General features: G+C 36.3%; 1 protein-coding gene and 3 non-coding genes across 5 annotated transcripts; 1 reads left to right on the top strand and 3 right to left on the bottom strand.

Annotated features, from left to right (window-relative positions):
- Positions 1–1,671: 1,671 nt before the first annotated feature.
- On the bottom strand, positions 1,672–13,739 carry st6gal1 (ST6 beta-galactosamide alpha-2,6-sialyltranferase 1). 2 transcript variants are annotated; one of them, XM_043222129.1, is made up of 8 exons: positions 13,185–13,734; positions 9,639–9,845; positions 5,272–5,643; positions 4,697–4,961; positions 4,283–4,380; positions 4,096–4,197; positions 3,040–3,214; positions 1,672–2,944 (listed from the first exon to the last, which is right to left on the bottom strand). In XM_043222129.1, the coding sequence occupies exons 1-8, from the start codon at positions 13,194–13,196 to the stop codon at positions 2,667–2,669; spliced, it is 1,509 nt and encodes a 502-aa protein (XP_043078064.1). In that variant the 5' UTR covers positions 13,197–13,734; the 3' UTR covers positions 1,672–2,666. The 2 variants fall into 2 exon arrangements, with proteins under 2 accessions (XP_043078064.1, XP_043078065.1); XM_043222130.1 differs by lacking the exon at positions 5,272–5,643 and having other exon boundaries at positions 13,185–13,739.
- Positions 3,888–3,959, bottom strand: trnad-guc. Its single transcript has one exon. It is a non-coding gene; the product is annotated as a tRNA-Asp (tRNA).
- Positions 13,740–13,853: 114 nt separating the features above from the next.
- On the top strand, positions 13,854–13,926 carry trnav-uac. The gene has a single exon. It is a non-coding gene; the product is annotated as a tRNA-Val (tRNA).
- A 2,669-nt stretch (positions 13,927–16,595) lies between these two features.
- Positions 16,596–16,667, bottom strand: trnaa-cgc. Its single transcript has one exon. It is a non-coding gene; the product is annotated as a tRNA-Ala (tRNA).
- Between the last annotated feature and the right edge of the window lie 1,403 nt (positions 16,668–18,070).

Raw genomic sequence — 18,070 nt, 5'->3', positions numbered from 1 at the left:
CTTGTTTAGCTAGTAATAGCCTAAAATGTGAACCATGCATTAAGCCGGAATAAGATATATTTGTATGTGTTACAGTAACGTATAATAGAGAAGTGGTTGTTCCCATCCTGCATAAAGTGAAGGACATTAGATGTCCTTCAAGTAACATTAACCAAAAAGCACAAGGCTTTGTTCAGTTATGCTTCATCTTATCACAGTCTCATCCATCGAGTCCCGACAGTTCAGTTGAATTATTTGTACACTACAACTTTGGCATTTAAATTTCAACAGACATTAAATCAGAGTGCTTAAAGGGAAGATTCTTTAAAAGAAAAAACTGTCGTTGCATTAGAGAAACATTTGACAGTTGTTCACATGTGCATAGCCCAGATTAGTTTGATCAATCTGAATTGGTTTACCTATGTAAGACATGACAAAATTCATTTACGCGAGACACGTCTGAATTATACTTGGAAGCAGTCCAGTTTGCAGACAATAGCATCATTTTATAAATTAAAAACAGCTGTTAGTAGTCTGAGCAAAAAAAATACATTCTATGCTAACCCTTTTTTTTTTTTTTTTGAAATATGTTCATAATATTAATCTGCTGTATGCTATAAATTACATACACTCCTGAACAAAATCGTAAGACCAGGGGAAACATTACAAGTATTCGTATTTCACGCTGGTGGGTCGTAACCAGGTTGTAAGCACCGCTTCAAAATGCCAAAAGATGAAACAAGGACCAAGAGATAAAAAACAGAAAATAGCCAATTTATGTAAAACTGCATTTAAACTCAAACAGCCTGTTCTTTAGCTTATCAAAAGTTTGAGACTATACAGCCTTAAAAAGTTACAATATGCACAAACATATGGCTTTCATGCCATTGTTTTTCAGGCAGTAACACTAACGATTTCCTGATAGCAAAGACAAATGTCTTTCTGTCTTTGAGTGTGCCGCACTCGCAACATGCCATCACTGCCAAGTTTAAACTCAGTTAGGCATTCATTTCACAATTCCCCAAAGATCCTGAGAGCAATGGGACAAAAAAAGCCCTTCATCAGGCGCTTGTTGTGATGTACGGTGTTGTCCTGTCCAGTGATTACTGCTCAGACAGGGACCTCGGTCGAGAGGAATGCTTCCGTAACATGGCCACTAACTTTTTGAGGCTATGGTCTTAAACTTTTGATCAGCCTGTTTCAGTTTAAATGCAGTTTTTTAATATATATATATATATATATATATATATATATATATATATATATATATATATATATATATATATATATATATTTCATTTTTGTCTTGTATTGGCCTGTTTCTTCTTTTGACATTTTAAAGCAGTACTTACACCCCACCAGCGTGAAATATGAATGCTGGTAATGTCCCCGGTCTTAAGATTTTGTTCGGGAGTATATAAAGATTCCTTTACATGAAAGAGAACGTGGTTCAAAATGTTGAAATGTAAGATAATGCGCTTTACTCGATTCAATTCACACTTAAGCTTCACAGTTCCACTGTAAAAGTCAACATAAAACCATTTGCGTTGAATGTACAAAGGTATGAATTCGAAAGCAAATTGGGTCTTTTAGACTAAATAATATATAAATATTAAAACCCTGTCTCGCATCGTTCAGGATTCGTACGAACCTAATTTGTAGGCGCTGTCAGTATTACTAATTGTGTTTTGGTATTTACATACTGTAATCTGTGTATTCGAGTAAATATAAAGGATGTGGCATACAATAACACTCCCTAGATCGACACTGAAGAGAACAATTATAATACTAGGAAAAATAAACACCCTTTTCTCTTCAAAATGCATAAGGGTATCGGCTTTCATGTTTTCAGGGAATTCAAATCTGTATAAAACAGGACAAACATGCACATTTTGTGGTTTCCTTTCATAAATACAACTAAATACAGGTTTACCAAAGGTATGATATAGTGCAATTTCAGTAAAGCATGCAAGGACATTCTCCACGGCCCTACAACTGGTTACAGAGTGCTATGAGAGGAAAGGCGTCACAGTGTAAATACTGAATGCATACAGATCTCCAGGCCTTCGAATTACAGCTTTCATAAAACACGTACATTTAAAGCCTTGTTTTGCCAATGGTATGTGTCTGCTGGCAAATCATTAACGATATTGCATGAAGTATGTGTTAGGATTGCGTTGCATAAATTGAAAACCTGCACGTTATGGAAGCAGCAGGCCGGCTTTGGACGTAGAGCTTTGCACGCTACACGTTTATGGACAGAATCTCGGCTACTCGTCTAATAATCTGTACGTTTGTTAGATTGAAAATTCCAGTTCTTTTGACATCGGCGCTGTAATGTGTCAGGCAGTGCTTGAAAGTGATTTTCAGTGGCAGCTTCTCACGCGAGAGGCAGATAAGTGGTATTGAGATCTTTTTCTGTTAGTTAACAGCAGACGGTGTGAATTTGCCACTATGGGATCAGTTGAGGAACGACGGACAGTAGTTTACACATATACAGAACTCGCCGCTATATTTAGCATTTTGTGTCTGTTTGAATTGCAGTTCCCTTCGGTAAGCAAATGCTAAGTTTTCGTTTTTCCACCAAGTCTTGATCTCGGAGACCAGACTGTACAGTTGTAGACTAAATAATGCGCTTTACTGTTACATTCTAAAAGTGTATCAAGAAAATCAGTTTTACCCTCAGATTATGTCTTGGGCTGAGTGCTGGAAGTGGAACTGTTGGTGCAGTTAAAGGTCATGAACCCAGGGAGAGTGACCTTGCCATGAGTGTAAATGTCATGGTCGGACCCCTTGTTCATCCTCTTTACCAGGTTCTTCTCGTAGAGTAAAGGGTGGTAGGCACCTAGGGTGCAGGCTGCATCACTGAAGCGCTGGTAGTAGTGGCACAGCTCGGTTTTCCGCCGCGAAGGCAGGAACTCGTACACGTGTACCGCTTCACACAGGGACATCATCAAAACTGTGCCTAGGGGGTAGAAGCGCGAAATATAGTTTGTGGGGTTTTTTACAGTTTGGGGTAATATTTTCATGGTTTGTTTTTTCTAAATCGGTTTAACTTACCCAACAAGCCTGAAGAGGGTGGGTTTTTTTGAATGGTCTCCACCATGTTGTCTTGTATTCGCTGCCACAGCTGCCATTCCGTTCGTGGGTGCAGAATATAAAATGGCTGCTGAGGGTGTAAGCGCCGATATCGCTGATACTGTTTAAATATAGGGTAATCTGTCTTGTTGAACCACTGAAAGGAAAAATAAAAGGAGGAATATATAAATTAGGTGGAATGTTTAACAAAATCTCACTTATTTTGGAAAATATAACTATATATACATATATATGCACATACATTACTGGAAGTGAATTAAATATAAAACTTTTTTATTATGGCTACACTTAACGCGGCAACATTTAATTTTCATTGAATTTAACCTGATGTAGTAAAATAATTAAAATGTACATAAAAAGCAGAAAAAAACAAAAGTAAAATCTAAACCAAATATATTAAAATAATAATTATTTTTTTTGACTACAATAGAATACAAATGTGTGCATGTGTGTGTATATATATACAACACACACACTATCACAATTTAATATTTAGCCAATATTTTTAGCAGTATTTTTGAGTAATTTATAGCGTTTATATTACATTAGAATCAACATTAAATATATATATATATATATATATATATATATATATATATATATATATATATATATATAAAAGTGTAGGTGTTTTTTTAAGGAAAATTACTATTTCGCGGAACTACACCATTTGTAGCATGTGTTTACTGAAATGTGGTAGTAGTAAAAGCAAGCAAGTTGGTTAGTCGTAGCCGCCGTATGTTTTTTGTATGTGAGGGAGTATGTGAGCACTAAGCGCGGTTTCCCCGTTGAAAAGAAAATGTTTGCATCTCCCCGTCGGGGAATCGAACCCCGGTCTCCCGCGTGACAGGCGGGGATACTTACCACTATACTAACGAGGAGTGGCTTAGTAATCGTGTGCTCCAAGGCATACAAAAACTACAGTTAATTCTTTACGTTAAATTTGCTAGTTAATCAATGACCTTTGGAAATTTGTGAACATCCCAAATGCTAGAAAGTGAAAAAGTGAGTTGTTACCTCCCGCAGATCAGAGGAATAAGGGCCTGGATCCCAGCTTACTAAAATCCCAGCACTGTACAAAGAACTGGAGAGGAAATGGTGATCTTCAGATGCCATTACCTGTGCAATAAACAGACATTAGACATTTTTAGGAGTTTATTACTGCATGTTATTTTAACTTTTTAGCAGATATCAAAGAAACTACCTGGGAATTGATCAGACGCACTGTTGTTTTAGAGCCCACATCTTTCTCAAAGCCTGTAGTTGGTGCAGCGTTGAACCGAATCACTGCATCATGGGCATCTAGAATTTAGGAGATTTTCTTTAGTCAAAAATGTCTTAATTAATGTTCTGAAGATGAACTGAGTTTTGGGGTGAACTATTCATTTGAGATATCTAATCTCTTATTGAAATTCATGGACACAAAACAATAAAAGATTCAGGACAAATAATATATATATATATATATATATATATATATATATATATATATGATGTTATCAATGCTTCACATTATATATAATAGTTAACTTTTTTCGCTCTTCCATTACATCACTCAGACAGGTACATTTCAGATCAAAGAAATAGTTCCTGATTACATTATAAATTCACATATTACCTATTTCCTTTCCTAATCCAGAGTTTTTCAGAGAACCTGCAGACGATACCACTGCACAGGTCTTGAACGGACCAATATCAGCAGTAATTTGGCGTGAAGGTAACTGAGAGGCCCAAGGAAACCCTGAAAAGGGCTCCATATCTGGTGTTATAGTTGCAATCTGAACCGTCTTCTTGATTTGACAAAGAAGTTCAGGGCCACTGAGTTTAGTATGACGTGCTGCACTCTCAGGTCCAGGGTAACGAACTCCATATTTATTCATTGCCTAAAACAAAAAGAGACTATGATAGATAGATATAGATACATAAACAGACATCACATATTTGTTGCAACTTAAAACTTAGTATTAGGTAGAAGTCTGTATATTTACATATGCAGTAGAATTTTGTATATATACATATGCAGTAGAGTTTCATCTTCAGAGGATTATGTAAAATGTTACATTTTACATAATCCTCTGAGGATGAAGCTCTACTGTATATGTAGACTTCATTCCTTGCTGGTCAGAACTTGTAAAACAAGTCACTGTGTTTTTATTAAGTAAAGGATTTTAGACGTCTTTGAGTTTCCCTCACCTGATAGTTCTGCACCACCTTCCTCAGCCTTTTTCCCAGCATGCTACTTGACATCTCTTCATTCCAGACCTCTCCGAGTGCTCCATTAGGCCCAAAAACAACAGCGTCCCCATTTGCGGCACCCACATCTCCTCTCCGTCGGCCTCCAAAAATAGTCTCTAATGCACGTCTCAGTGGTTGCGCTACAAGCCAGTAAAATAGCCCATGTTCTCGTCGTTTGCCCCTGAGGTTGCGGTCCTTAGTACCACTCTCCATTGTATAGTTAGAAGACGACAGGATGGGAATAGGCTTTTGAGGATCTCCAGGAATGACACCTGGGAGCTTTTGAGGATCAGTATACATGGGTTTCGACCCTCCTGCCCCCCTCAATACCTTCAATAGATCAATAGTCATTTTCAGTAAAGATGCAGTTTACATTTACATGTAGTTTACTATACATGACTGTATAGAGTGTTTTGCAGGAATGCCATTTTGTAGGCCAACCAAGAAGTTAGCATCACATGGTTCCCTTGATAAAAAGCCAACAAGATTTTTTCAGTGTCTTTTAGATTACACGTTTAAAAAAAGGTGCTTCACAATGCCATAGAAGAATCCTTTTTGTCTAAATGGTTCCATAAAGAACCTTTAAGATCTGAACAACCTTTCTGCTTCATAAAAGATCCTTTTTAGTGAAAGAAGGTTCTTCAGATTATAAAAAGATAAGAAAGAGATCATTCTTGAAAGAACCTTTGACTGAATGGTTCTTTGTGGAACTAAAAATGGTTCTTCTATGCCATCCCTGTTTAAGAAGGTGATGCAGAAAATAAGCTCCGACCAACAAAAGTTAGATTTTTACATGTTTGTTCATTAAGATGAAGTAAATTGACACAGTGTTTATCAATCACCAGCAGTAAAAAAATCTGCAGTAGGATATCCACCTTTTTCCTGAACGCAGAAGTGAGCCTATGGGTGAGGCTTCTGGTTCGAGACGTTATATGTAAATAACAAGGAAAATAACAATGTGCCGTAAACTGTAAAAGTGTTTGCACTACAAACCAGTGTGTTCATATTTAACATCATTTTAACATCAACTCATTATTACCATTCATTATTCACATCTGCGCTAATGATGTTCAACTTCGCCAGTCAGAGATTACTAAAAATGACATTAAAGAGGTGTGTGAACTCGCAGGCACAATGTCAGACACTGATATGCTCTGGTCTCTTCCCTGCTTACCAGGGTGATGAGATACACAGCAGACTGCTGGGTCTCAATGGCTGGATGTCTAAGTGGTGCTCGCAAAATTCATAGACAGTTGGAGTTTCACCTCCTAGGGTGGTGCCGCTCTTCTCTCTAGAAATATGGCACTTGCACCCTAAAGAGAGCCGGAAAATGGAGCGCAGCTGGAGAAAAACAAAACTAGAAGTATTCTATATAGCCTAGTGGGAAAGTACCCTGGCGTACAGAAAAGCATTAAAAACTGCTAAGTCTGATTATTTTTCATCTCTTTTAGAAGAAAACAAACATAGCCCCTGGTATTTATTCAATACAGTCACTAAATTAACAAAAAATAAAGCGTCAACAGGTGCTGACATTCCCCAAGATATTGTCTGTTATATTCCTCCACAGCACTAATGACTTTATGAATTACTTTACTTCCAAGATCTATACTATCAGAGATAAAATCATAACAATGCAGCGGTCAGCTTTAGTGTCACAATAGATACATCCCCTGAGGAAAAATGATCAGGAGAGATATTATCAGGAAACATGGTGTTATCTTTCACTGTTATGCTGATGATACTCTATATTTCTTCCGGGCCTGGTATTACACCAAATTCAGAAACTAACAGAATGCATAATCAATATTAAAAACTGGATGAGGAGCAACTTCTTAATGCAAAATTCTAAAAAAAAACAGAGGTGTTAATTATTGGACCTAAAAACCCCATTGTAATAACCTAGAACACTGTCTAACGCCTAATGGCTGCTCTGTTAATTCTTTTCCATCAGTTAGGAACCTAGGTGTGCTGTTTGATAGCCATCTTTCCTTTGAAAGCCATGTTTCTAGCATTTGTAAAACTATGTTTATTTAAAAAATATATACAAATTACGACCTATGCTCTCAACAACAAATGCAGAAATATTAATTCATGCGTTTATGACCTCGACTATTGTAATGCTTTATTAGGTGGTTGTTCTGCACGCTTGATAAACAAACTTCCACTGGTCCAAAACGCAACAGCTAGAGTTTTTACTAGAACTAGGAAGTATGATCACATTAGCCTGGTTCTGTCAACAGTGCACTGGCTCCCTATCAAACATCGGATAGATTTTAATATGTTGTTAATTACATATAAAGCCCTGAATGGTTTAGCTCCTCAATACTTGAGTGAGCTCTTATCACATTATAGTCCTCCACGTCCGCAGTGTTCTCAAACCTCTGCCCATTTGATATAACCTAGAACAGTGGTTCCCAACCTTTTTTAACTCACAGCCCACACAACCAAACACATATGTTTCCTCGGCCCACTGCAAAAAAATTAAAAAAAAAATTTAAATGTATGCAGCAAAAATATGTTACATAGCCTAAATCGTCGGGTTGTTTTTAAACCAATCAACGACCTGGAATAGTGAACGCATAGTAACAGTTTATTATTATTATTTTTTATTTAATTAATTATGATATTTAATTATTACTACACATTTTTACGTACATTAGCAATATTATTATTTCTATTGATAATAACTGGCGGCCCCCCTGCAATACCGTTGCGGCCCACTGGGGGGCCGCGGCCCACAGGTTGAAAACCACTGACCTAGAATATCAAAATTGACTGCAGGCGGAAGATCCTTTTCCTATTTAGCACCCGAACTCCAGAACAATCTCCCTAATACTGTTCGGGAAGCAGACAAACTCTGTCAGTTTAAATCTAGATTAAAGACACATCTCCTTAACCTAGCTTACACATAACACACTAATACATTTCTATTACTCAAATACGTTAAATTATTAAAATCTATGCTAATATTAGTCTGTTTCTTTCTTATTCTGTTTCTCAGTCATATCCAGATTAAATGGTGAATCAGCATCAAGAGATGACCTTCATCAGAGACCTCTGGCTTGCTTAGTTGGGGACACTTAATTTCTAGTGATTATCGCTGATTTGATTACAGAGACCATCTCTGCACTGAGTGTTTAATATCGTCATTATACATTACTATTGCTCTATTCTCCTATTTGATTTTGTTCAGTGCTTTGATACAATCTGTTTTGTTAAAAGCACTATATAATTAAAAGTGATTGATTGATTGATTGATTGATTAAAATAATATGATACAATTTTCAATACCAAGAAGCAGTACAGTTAAAAAAAGCTGAGCGGATAAGATCGGAAGCTATAGGGTGAATTGTCCTAAAGTGGGACACTGCCTTGGGACACATAAGGTCTAGTGTTTGTTGCTCCCCCATAAATACAAGAATGCCAGTAAAACAATTTGCTGTGGGGTCATGTGACCAAAATTACATGACCTCTCAAATGTCAAATCATATTTGAGGGCGGAGCAATCATCTAAAATGAAGCACATAGTGTAAAGACCACTCTAAAGTCAGTGGCATAGTGACAAACTTGATATTAAGGAGTACAAATTAATTTTTATCAAAACAACCCTGCTATTTTTAGTCGAATGTATATTTGTATATAGTCTGTAATAAAGCCATTCCCAATTTTTCTTGTGCATCTAATGATTAATTCAATTAAATGTATTTCAGATTACAATGGCAAAGGAGAAAGGCAGGGAGAAGAGAGAGAGAAACTGTGAGATGCAGAGAGAGAGGCAGAATCAAGGAAAGCATAAGAGAATAATCTAAGTCTGTGGAGGCAGAACGGGATGAAAGGAGCCATAGAGGAGTTTAGGCAGATCACTGAAAATGGTGGGAGCCCCTTAGCTGAGACTGTTTGTTCTTAAGTAAAATGACTTGCACTATGAGCACTAATATGTCTATAATTTCTTTTATGAATGTTTTATCTGCATTTTCTTGCCCTAGGGGGTTAAAATTGTATTGAGTATGGATTTAACGTTTTGGCTACTCATCGCAATATATCATTAAAGTCTGGGGCAATTTACCGTACCTATTAAACAGACAAATGGAGGCTTCCCTTTTTTTACGTCAAGAAAAAGGTGGATAAACAGTTAAGCTCGTCTTAACCACAGACCTTATCTTTAAGGCATTTAATCAAAAACCTACTCAGAAAAACCATTGACAATGGACAAAGAAACCGTATGTGCTGAAAGCCTATTTTTTTTAGCCGTTATGACTCATTCCTTCTTCACTCTAATGTTCAGATTCAGTGGAGCAGAAGGATGTGTGACGTCCTTGATGTACCTTAACAATTGTGTGAGCTCTTGGCTGAGCTCGAGTTCTTGCCTTCACCCCGAATATGGCATCTGTGACAGGTATGCTGTTTTCAGCGCAAAAGGTGTACAGCAGAGCCATAGTCATGCAGAACAGCGCCATGCACAGGGCCCCTCGACGGGCCCGGCGCCTCAGCCGCCAAAGTAGGCTAACACGATCCATAGCAGCCCCTGGGATCTGTGTAATGAATCACAGACAATATTAGCAAATTAAAGGATGTCCTCTGCAGAAGGAGTTGGCAGATACATAGAAGCACATGCATGGAAACAGTCAAATATTTACTTTGAAGTCCTGGTCAGCTCAGGTTAGTAATTTGATTAGTTTCTAAAAACTAAATATTTTATTGTAGCCTCCTTTGGATGTGATTTTATAATGTGTTAAACTGTTGGGTTAAATATGTAAAATGCTGTAATAAGTAACTTCTGTTGCCCTACATTTAAGCTAACAGAGTTCAGCTAGATTCTCTCGCAGCCAAGTCCTTAAAGGGAGCAGACAAATTACTTGAATAAATGGTGGTAGTTCCACTGGGGTTGGCCTAAAAAAAGACCATTTAAAGTAATACTTTTACACAGAATATTATCGTTTAAATAATTTTTTCCTGAGTAAAGGGAATATAATAAAAAATGTAGTTATGCAAATCTCTATTTTTTTATAACAGTAACCAAAATGTATATATAAACACGATGCGTTAGTAAGGCTCATCAATTAATACCTGGGAAATTCAGCTAAATGCAAAAATGGTAGGCCATATAATGAATAATTTAAAATGTAAAAAATCTATGAAATCTTGGTTTTCCGCCTTAAAGTAAAAACCACTAGATAACACCAAAGCAGCTTTCATTGGTCTTATAAGGTGTAGTTAATTAATGTCATATTACAATATTACAATAATATGACATGAAACCAATCTCGTGCAAAAAAACACCAGATTCAAAGTCAAGAAAAGATTAAATATAATGAAATGTGAAGTTTATAGTAAATTATCTCTAAATCTAACAAAGTTTCTGACTATGCATGTATGTATATTCTTTTCCAGTATCCAAAATCCAGTATCTCAAAATATTAGAACATTTATATGACTAGTATCTCTTGTTTTAAGTCGCATTAATTGAGAAGACTGCTGACTTGGCAATGGTTCAGAAGACAGAAGAGGGTAAGTCATTATTGACTGGCTTTTCAAAGAGTATATTACATTTTTAAATATTACAATATATTACTATAAAAGTATATTAAATGACTGGAAAGAAAAAATTAGGTAGGAAAAGGTGCAAGCTTGAGAATACTGTCAAGCAAAGCCCATTCAGACACTTGGGAGAGCTTCACGAGTAGCCACAAGAAGTCTTCAGGAAAAGGGCTACAAAGCCACAGGCTAAGAAAAAAAAGAATGCATTTCATTTGGAAATCAAGGTCTGGAGGAAGACTGGACAGGCACAGAATCCAAGCAGCTTGAAGTCCAGTGTGAAGTTTTCACAGTCAGTCATGATTTGGGATGCTGTGACGTCTGCTGGTGTTGGTCCACTGTGTTCTATCAAGTCCAAAATCAATACAGCATCTATCAGGAGATTTTCTGAGAACTTTATGCTTCCATCTGCTGGCAAGCTTCATGGAGATCCTTATTTCCCTTTGCAAAAGGACTTTAGCACCTGCCCGCAGTGCCACTTCCAAGTGGTTTGCTGACCATGATATTACTGTGCTTGACTGGCCAAACAACATGCCTGTCCGGAAACCCATGTGAAATCTATGGGTTATTTTCAAGAAAAAGATGAGAAAATATAGATGAGCTGAAGGTTCAATAGAGCCTCAGCAGAAACACAGACTGATCGCTTCAGTTCACTCCTCACTGAAGCTGAAGTTTGTGCTAAAGGAGATTCGACCAAGTAAAACTTTAAAGTATGAACTTTTTGCAGATACTTTTGTTGATTGATTATATAAAATATTTTTATATTTTGAGATGATGGATTTTTTACTATTATGAGCTGTAAGCTCTAATCATCAAAAGTAAAATAAAACAAAAACTTTTGAAATGTCTTGCTTTTGCATGAAAGTATAAAAATATATATATATACATAATATGCATTAAAGCAAATATTTCATATTTTACAGTATATTCAGCTAATTATTGTATGTTTGTGTGATGGGTTTTGAGAAATGGTGCCATAGTGTTTCAAAAACTGTGAGCATTTTCAAAAAAGGCTGAATATGTTTTTCTGTTTTTTAATCCAATTAACCCTGGTCTGATATTACAATTATTTTTTATTAAGCAAATTTCATTTGAATGATCACAACCACAGTGTTTAAAGTGTGTGTGTGTGTGTGCATGTGTGTGTGTGTGTGTGTGTGTGTGTTTAAGGGACAGAGAGAGAATGAGAGAATGAAAGAACATGAAACAGGAGAGATGAAACAGTCAATGATTGTATAACCTTCAGATGCATCTGAAGAAGGTAGGCAGAAGACAGGTAAACTGTTGCATTAAAAAGAGGCGTTCTACATTATGTTAAGTGATACTGTAAACAAAATCTGTACTCTGCTAGATAATGCCAAATTACTGCAACTCACCCTTCATAGTCAATTACAGTATAGATTCAGTCATGTGGTAAGAACATTTACTGTTTTAGCAGCAAACTGTTCACGCAAAAAAAAAAAAAAAAAAAAGAATAACACACTAGATAAAACAATATGTATTATAAATTATGTATTCATTACGGTTAGTTAAATTTTTAATGTGGCAGCTGTAGCCTGTATTATTATTATTTGTATCCATCCTGCTTTATCTGATATAGATTTGAGTAAATACAATTAGACCAAATGTTCTCATATCATGTTACAATAATCTTGTGTTTTTATACTATTATGTGGAAAGAAATGGTGTGTATGATGTCAGGTTTTAAAATAAAGAATTGGTGTTACACGGTTTGGGGTTTTGCAAAATGCATTTGCAAAAATATATATAGCCTGTACATCGTTATAAAAACTGTAATATAAGATACATATAATGTAAAATAGACCGACATGTTATCAGCTTAAAAGGGAAGCGTTTGCATGCTAAAATGCTCGTACACTGATATACAAAAGAACGATTCGTGAATATACTAAACCTTACCCTTTTTATTCAAGAAATGACCTAAACTGATAGATTTGGTTCGTGTTCGCAGTGTATCGTTTCCTCAATCAAATTACTAACAGTTGTACAACATGCAGACAAAGCTATGGCTACAATCAAACTATAAAGACAATATGGCCTTTGTAAGTTTGGATGGGACATGGTAGTGTTGATGGGGAAAAAAAGAACTATGCACAGGCCCGATTAATGCAACGGTGTTCTCTTTTACATAACGCGCAGAGTAAATATTTAAAAAGAGGCAAATGAGGAATGTGCGTGATTTTTTTTTAAATGAACGCACCGAACACCTAAAGATCGAGTAGCACCGGTATTACGGTATAACGAATCCCAAAAACGTCTAATTGCATAAAGAAATGATGCTGCGTGGATGCGACAAATATAAAATTCACACCTACCTTGTATCCCATATTTCTCTGACGTTTTATTCTTGGTTAGGTTAGTCAGTTTCCTTCAGTGCCCGGTGTTGGCATTTTAGATATTTTATGCATAGAGATAAGGTAGATCGTATACTGAAAAGCTATAGTGTATAATCCCTTAGTATAATAACCTAAAGTCCCGATAAGGTTTTTTTTCTGTTTTCCGTTTCGAAGAGATAAACTACGACTTGACATCTATATACAGATGATCATATCGCGATGATGCATGTTGGTAAACCGCCATGTTTATATACTGCATAATAATATGGACAGATAGAGCTGGTGCGTTGATCGTGCCGTCGGATGTCTTTAGCGGAAGAATACAGTCTGCGTTTGTATCGCATGCGACCGCGGATGTGAATGCTGCGGGTTCTGCGGAGTTCTTATTTCCGTTATTGTTAAAATGATTTAATTAAATGCAGAAATGAACGCGCTTAGTGTATTTAACGTGACATTACCCTTTCTCCTACTTCATTCCGTGCGGTTAGGCACAATGTAGCATTGTTAATCGCTTTGTTAAAATGCCACATTAAATATCAACCTACATGTTGTCTGTGTTAAGTCGTGATTTGAATGTGTGTATGCGTGTATAGCTGTGGTATAGTTCCATATCTTTAATTTTCAACGGTGTTCGTGTTACCGCATACGGGTTCCATAGTGTAGCGGTTATCACGTCTGCTTTACACGCAGAAGGTCCTGGGTTCGAGCCCCAGTGGAACCACGATTTTTTTTTTTTTTTTTTTGCTGTTAGAAGACGCGTAAGTAGCTTTACTTGCAGAATAGTTTCTTTTTTAAACCATTCTGCATTCCGTGATGGTGTTAGAACCATTAATGTCTGTTTACTTACCTGTTAAATAATTAACATTGTTTAAGGTCCCGCTGTTCTCGTAGAATACCCCTAGACGAATTCTCGATCTCATAGGGCTTAATGGCCGGGGAGCAAGAAGACACACAGAGACGTACATTTCCTTACTCCAAAGTTTATTCCAGAATGCAACGAAACAAAATATGACATATGTTGTATCCATGTCAAAAAATATGTACTTATATAAGATAAAGGAAATTATGAACATATAAGGAATACTTTTTACCCAGAAAAATACTTCTTCTCAAGTATCAAAAGTGTAGAGCAAACTCATTCACCATACGACTCAAGAGTAGCGCACACCAATGACCGGCTGAAGCCTTTTAACATGTGGAAGGATGTTATGAACATATAAGGAATACTTTTGGACACAGAAAATCCCTTGTTGTCAAGTATCAAAAGTTTAGAGCAAACTCATTCACTCCACGACTCAAGAGTAGCGCACACACCACTGACCGGCTGAAGCTTTCTAACATGTGGAAGGATGGATAGATCATATGTACTACAGGACACTAGGGGCTGATAAAAAGAAAATCACGTGTAGGAGGAGGGAAGAAGGGGGTGTTCAAATCTAACATAACCTTATTATTTTAACTATTTAAAGGCTTCACATTGCAAAGTGGTATCTGACTGCTCAGTGATTAGGAAATCGTACACAATTATGTGAAATACTCAGCGACTTTTTTGAAAAAGAGCTGACAAGAGTGTTTTTTTTTGGTCGTTTTGATTACAAATAGCAGCAAATGGCGTGTTTTGTTGCTATAACAACTGCCACATTAGCCTGCGGTGTGCTCATTGATCTATGTGTGGAAATGTGGTAATACTTTCACCAGTTTAGTTCAGGAGATCTGGTTGGATGATTTATAATATAACTTGTCTAGTTTATCTATTTAATGTATCTTTTGCATTTTTCTTGTTTTTGTTGCTGTTGAAACAACACGTAACTCGCTTGCCATTGGTCAGCTTTCAAGAAAGTGCTTGATTTCTGGCATATTTTTAACATAACGTTTTTGCATTAAATACATTAAATAAGCAGCAGAAAAAGATGCAGGAGGTGGCGTTTATCCCATAGAATTATAGTGCAAAACAGACCCAGACAGCTTAAAGAAATACAGTTTGTCCACAATTATTGGCACCCCTGTTTAAGATGTGGTCCTGGACTTCTAAAAATCTTCCTTTTTTTAAACAACATACAACCCAAAAGCAAAAAAGAGAAAAATCCAACCTTTAATTTAAGTACTTTACTTTGGTGGAAAAAAAATCACACATTCAGAAAAAAAAACGTGAAATCATGTGTCCCACAATTATTGGCACCCCTAACAATTTCTCTGAAAAATTGTTTAGATTTTTAAAATATTTTTTTCTGTAGTTGTTAAAATTGGTGAGGGTATCTAGGAACTTTTAATTAGTAATTCATGACTTCCTGTTTCCTTATATAAATATAACGTGACACAGAGAGTGAATACTCTTACCCTCTTGTCAACATGGCAAACCCTAGAGAACACACCATTTAAGTAATGCAGATGTGTGTCGACCTTCATAAGTCAGGCAATGGCTACAAGAAAACAGCCACCTGCCTTAACTTGTCTGTATCTACAGTCAAAGCAATCATTAAGAAGTTTAAAACAACTGGAACAGTGAAAAACTAGGCTGAAAAAGGTCCCAAATTTATCTTGCCACAGCTCACAGTGAGGAGAATGGTAAGAGAAGTAAAAAAATATCCTAAGCTCACTGTCACAGAACTGCATCAAAGATTGGCATCTTAGGGTCCGTAACAACCATCAGACGCTCTTTACATGCCAACAAGCTGTTTGGGAGGCATGCAAGGAAAAAGCCTTTTCTCACTAACACTCACAAATGTAAACGTCTATGTTGCTAAGCAGTACTGGGACCTCAACTGGGATAATGTGCTTTGGTCAGATGAGACTGATAGAGTTTTTTGGCAACAAACACTCTTAAGTGGGTCTAGCGTAAAACAAGAGTATGCCTAAAAGCAAAAGGCATATAGATTAGTTTTATACTAACCCACATTACCAAGCTTGGAAGAGCCAGGATAAATAAATAAAAAAACCTGTCTGTGTTCGTTTAAAAGAAGAAATTCATATACATCTACGACAGCTTTGGGGTTTGTAAAATATGGGGTCATTTAAATTTTTGGGTAAACTAACATAAAGAGATGCCAAATGTGGACATAGCCTAAAGGTGTTTCCAGTGTTTTCCTACATTTTAATTTTCAAACATTATAATTATAAATTGTTTAAGTCAGTTCCTGCGTCGAGATCCAATGATTGATACGAAATACAATAATCTCGGTTTTTCTGATTTCTGGTGATATGAAGCTGATATAAGAGTTTGCCTTTGCTAGAGTTGCTTGTGATATTTTTTGATGCAGTTATGGGATCATCGCTGGTTGAATATGATATATTTAGCAAAAATTAAACCCTTATCGTTTCAGTTAAAGTTTATAGTGGTCAAAGAGAGTAAAATTGGCAAATAACCTGTCAAAGAATGTGTTGCCGAAAAAGTGGAGATGCCGGGGATTGAACCCGGGACCTCATACATGCGAAGCATGCGCTCTACCACTGAGCTACATCCCCTCGTGACGTAAGAACGTCTGAACTCTTCCTGAAAACATAGTGATTCGGAATGATTTGTTTTTTTTTTTTTAGAGTACAGAGCTATAGTACAGAACAACAAAAAATGTTTTTACGGCAAACCTATTACAGTAACCTTTTACCGTTGGATAATTTAAAATGTGAAATGAACGTTGCTAATGTTGAAACGACAATATAAACATTTTTCTGAACGTGGAAACAGGGTTGCAGTGAGACACTCTCACGCTCTCAAACCGCTGGCTAGCCACCCAGCCATAAGGTTATGAGAAATGCTCATCCTCCCTTCTGTTTTGGTAATATATTTCGACAAAGTTTGAAAAATTACAGGTACAAATTACAATACTTAATCTAAACATTTCGTCTGTGGTCAAGAAAAAAACATTTATATTTTGGAATGATTTAGAAATAATAGAAAACTGGGATGTGCAATAGAGATTTGCCTTTAGTCCTTTAGCAGACACCTTTTTATCCAAAGAAACTTACAAATGAGGTCATTTGATGTGCTTTCTTTATTTGCTGAATGGTAATAGGACATTATTCAGTTATTTACTTTCATAACCGACTTTAAAGCAGGCTGTATTATCAAAAATCTAAATTAGAGAACTATCTACGATTTCCTAAATTTTGAGATCACTGTTTATTCCTAGTTGCGCAGCGTTGAAGCATATTTCATGAGATAAATATATTCTGAAGCACAGTATAAAAATCTGAAACCAGCACTCATAGCGACAGCAGCCATTGCAAAAGAACATTTCTAAAGTATCGCATCTTTATTATCAAGCACCATAAAATAGTAAGTTATTGTATGGATTTGAAAAAACCTAAGGGTGTCTTGAAAATTATAAAAAAAAAAAAAATTCCGCTAGGTTACACTAGTAGCGCAGAAACGGCATACTTCACCTTCAGTTTCTGACTTAAGCTCAATAAATTGTCGCAAAAAATGTGTTCTGTAATAATAGCAATCATGCATACTAAAACATGCATTTTCATGCATCAATATTATTTGTATAAATTAGTCAGTGAGAAATATGACTGGCTGGTTAAGGATGACGTATTTTTGTAGGCTAAGACCCGGAAACGAATTAGCGTATCACTTCCGGTTTACATCGTTTTTTTTTAACCGTCCTTACATCTATGTTATAATTGCGCTTTTGCAAACTATTTCAGTTCAAATTCTAAGGGAAAACGTTTTTAGACAAAGTCATTGGATCCTTAAAATAGGGATTTCAGTGCATATCATCAAAATATTACACGAGTCAGGTAACGTTAGCCTAAAAGTTATTAACGCCGATGTACATTAAATGTACCTTACTACAAAAAGCAGGGAGGTCTGTGTAGCATTCGGAGGGGACCGTTTTCCTTCTTGTAGTAGTCTTAAATGTAAT

The sequence above is a fragment of the Puntigrus tetrazona genome, chromosome 21 (genome assembly GCF_018831695.1).
Source record: "Puntigrus tetrazona isolate hp1 chromosome 21, ASM1883169v1, whole genome shotgun sequence".
Classification (NCBI taxonomy): domain Eukaryota; kingdom Metazoa; phylum Chordata; class Actinopteri; order Cypriniformes; family Cyprinidae; genus Puntigrus; species Puntigrus tetrazona.
Note: the sequence above shows the minus strand (reverse complement) of the source record. Positions and strands in the feature narration are given on the sequence as shown.

What these genes read in the sequence shown, in the direction of transcription:
- st6gal1 (XM_043222129.1), bottom strand. An exon ending in GAGCTCACACAATTGTTAAG is followed by an intron (nt 5,644 to 9,638) that starts GTACATCAAGGA and finishes GATCTATTGAAG; the next exon opens with GTATTGAGGGGGGCAGGAGG. An exon ending in TGCGTCTGATCAATTCCCAG is followed by an intron (nt 4,198 to 4,282) that starts GTAGTTTCTTTG and finishes TTTATTGCACAG; the next exon opens with GTAATGGCATCTGAAGATCA.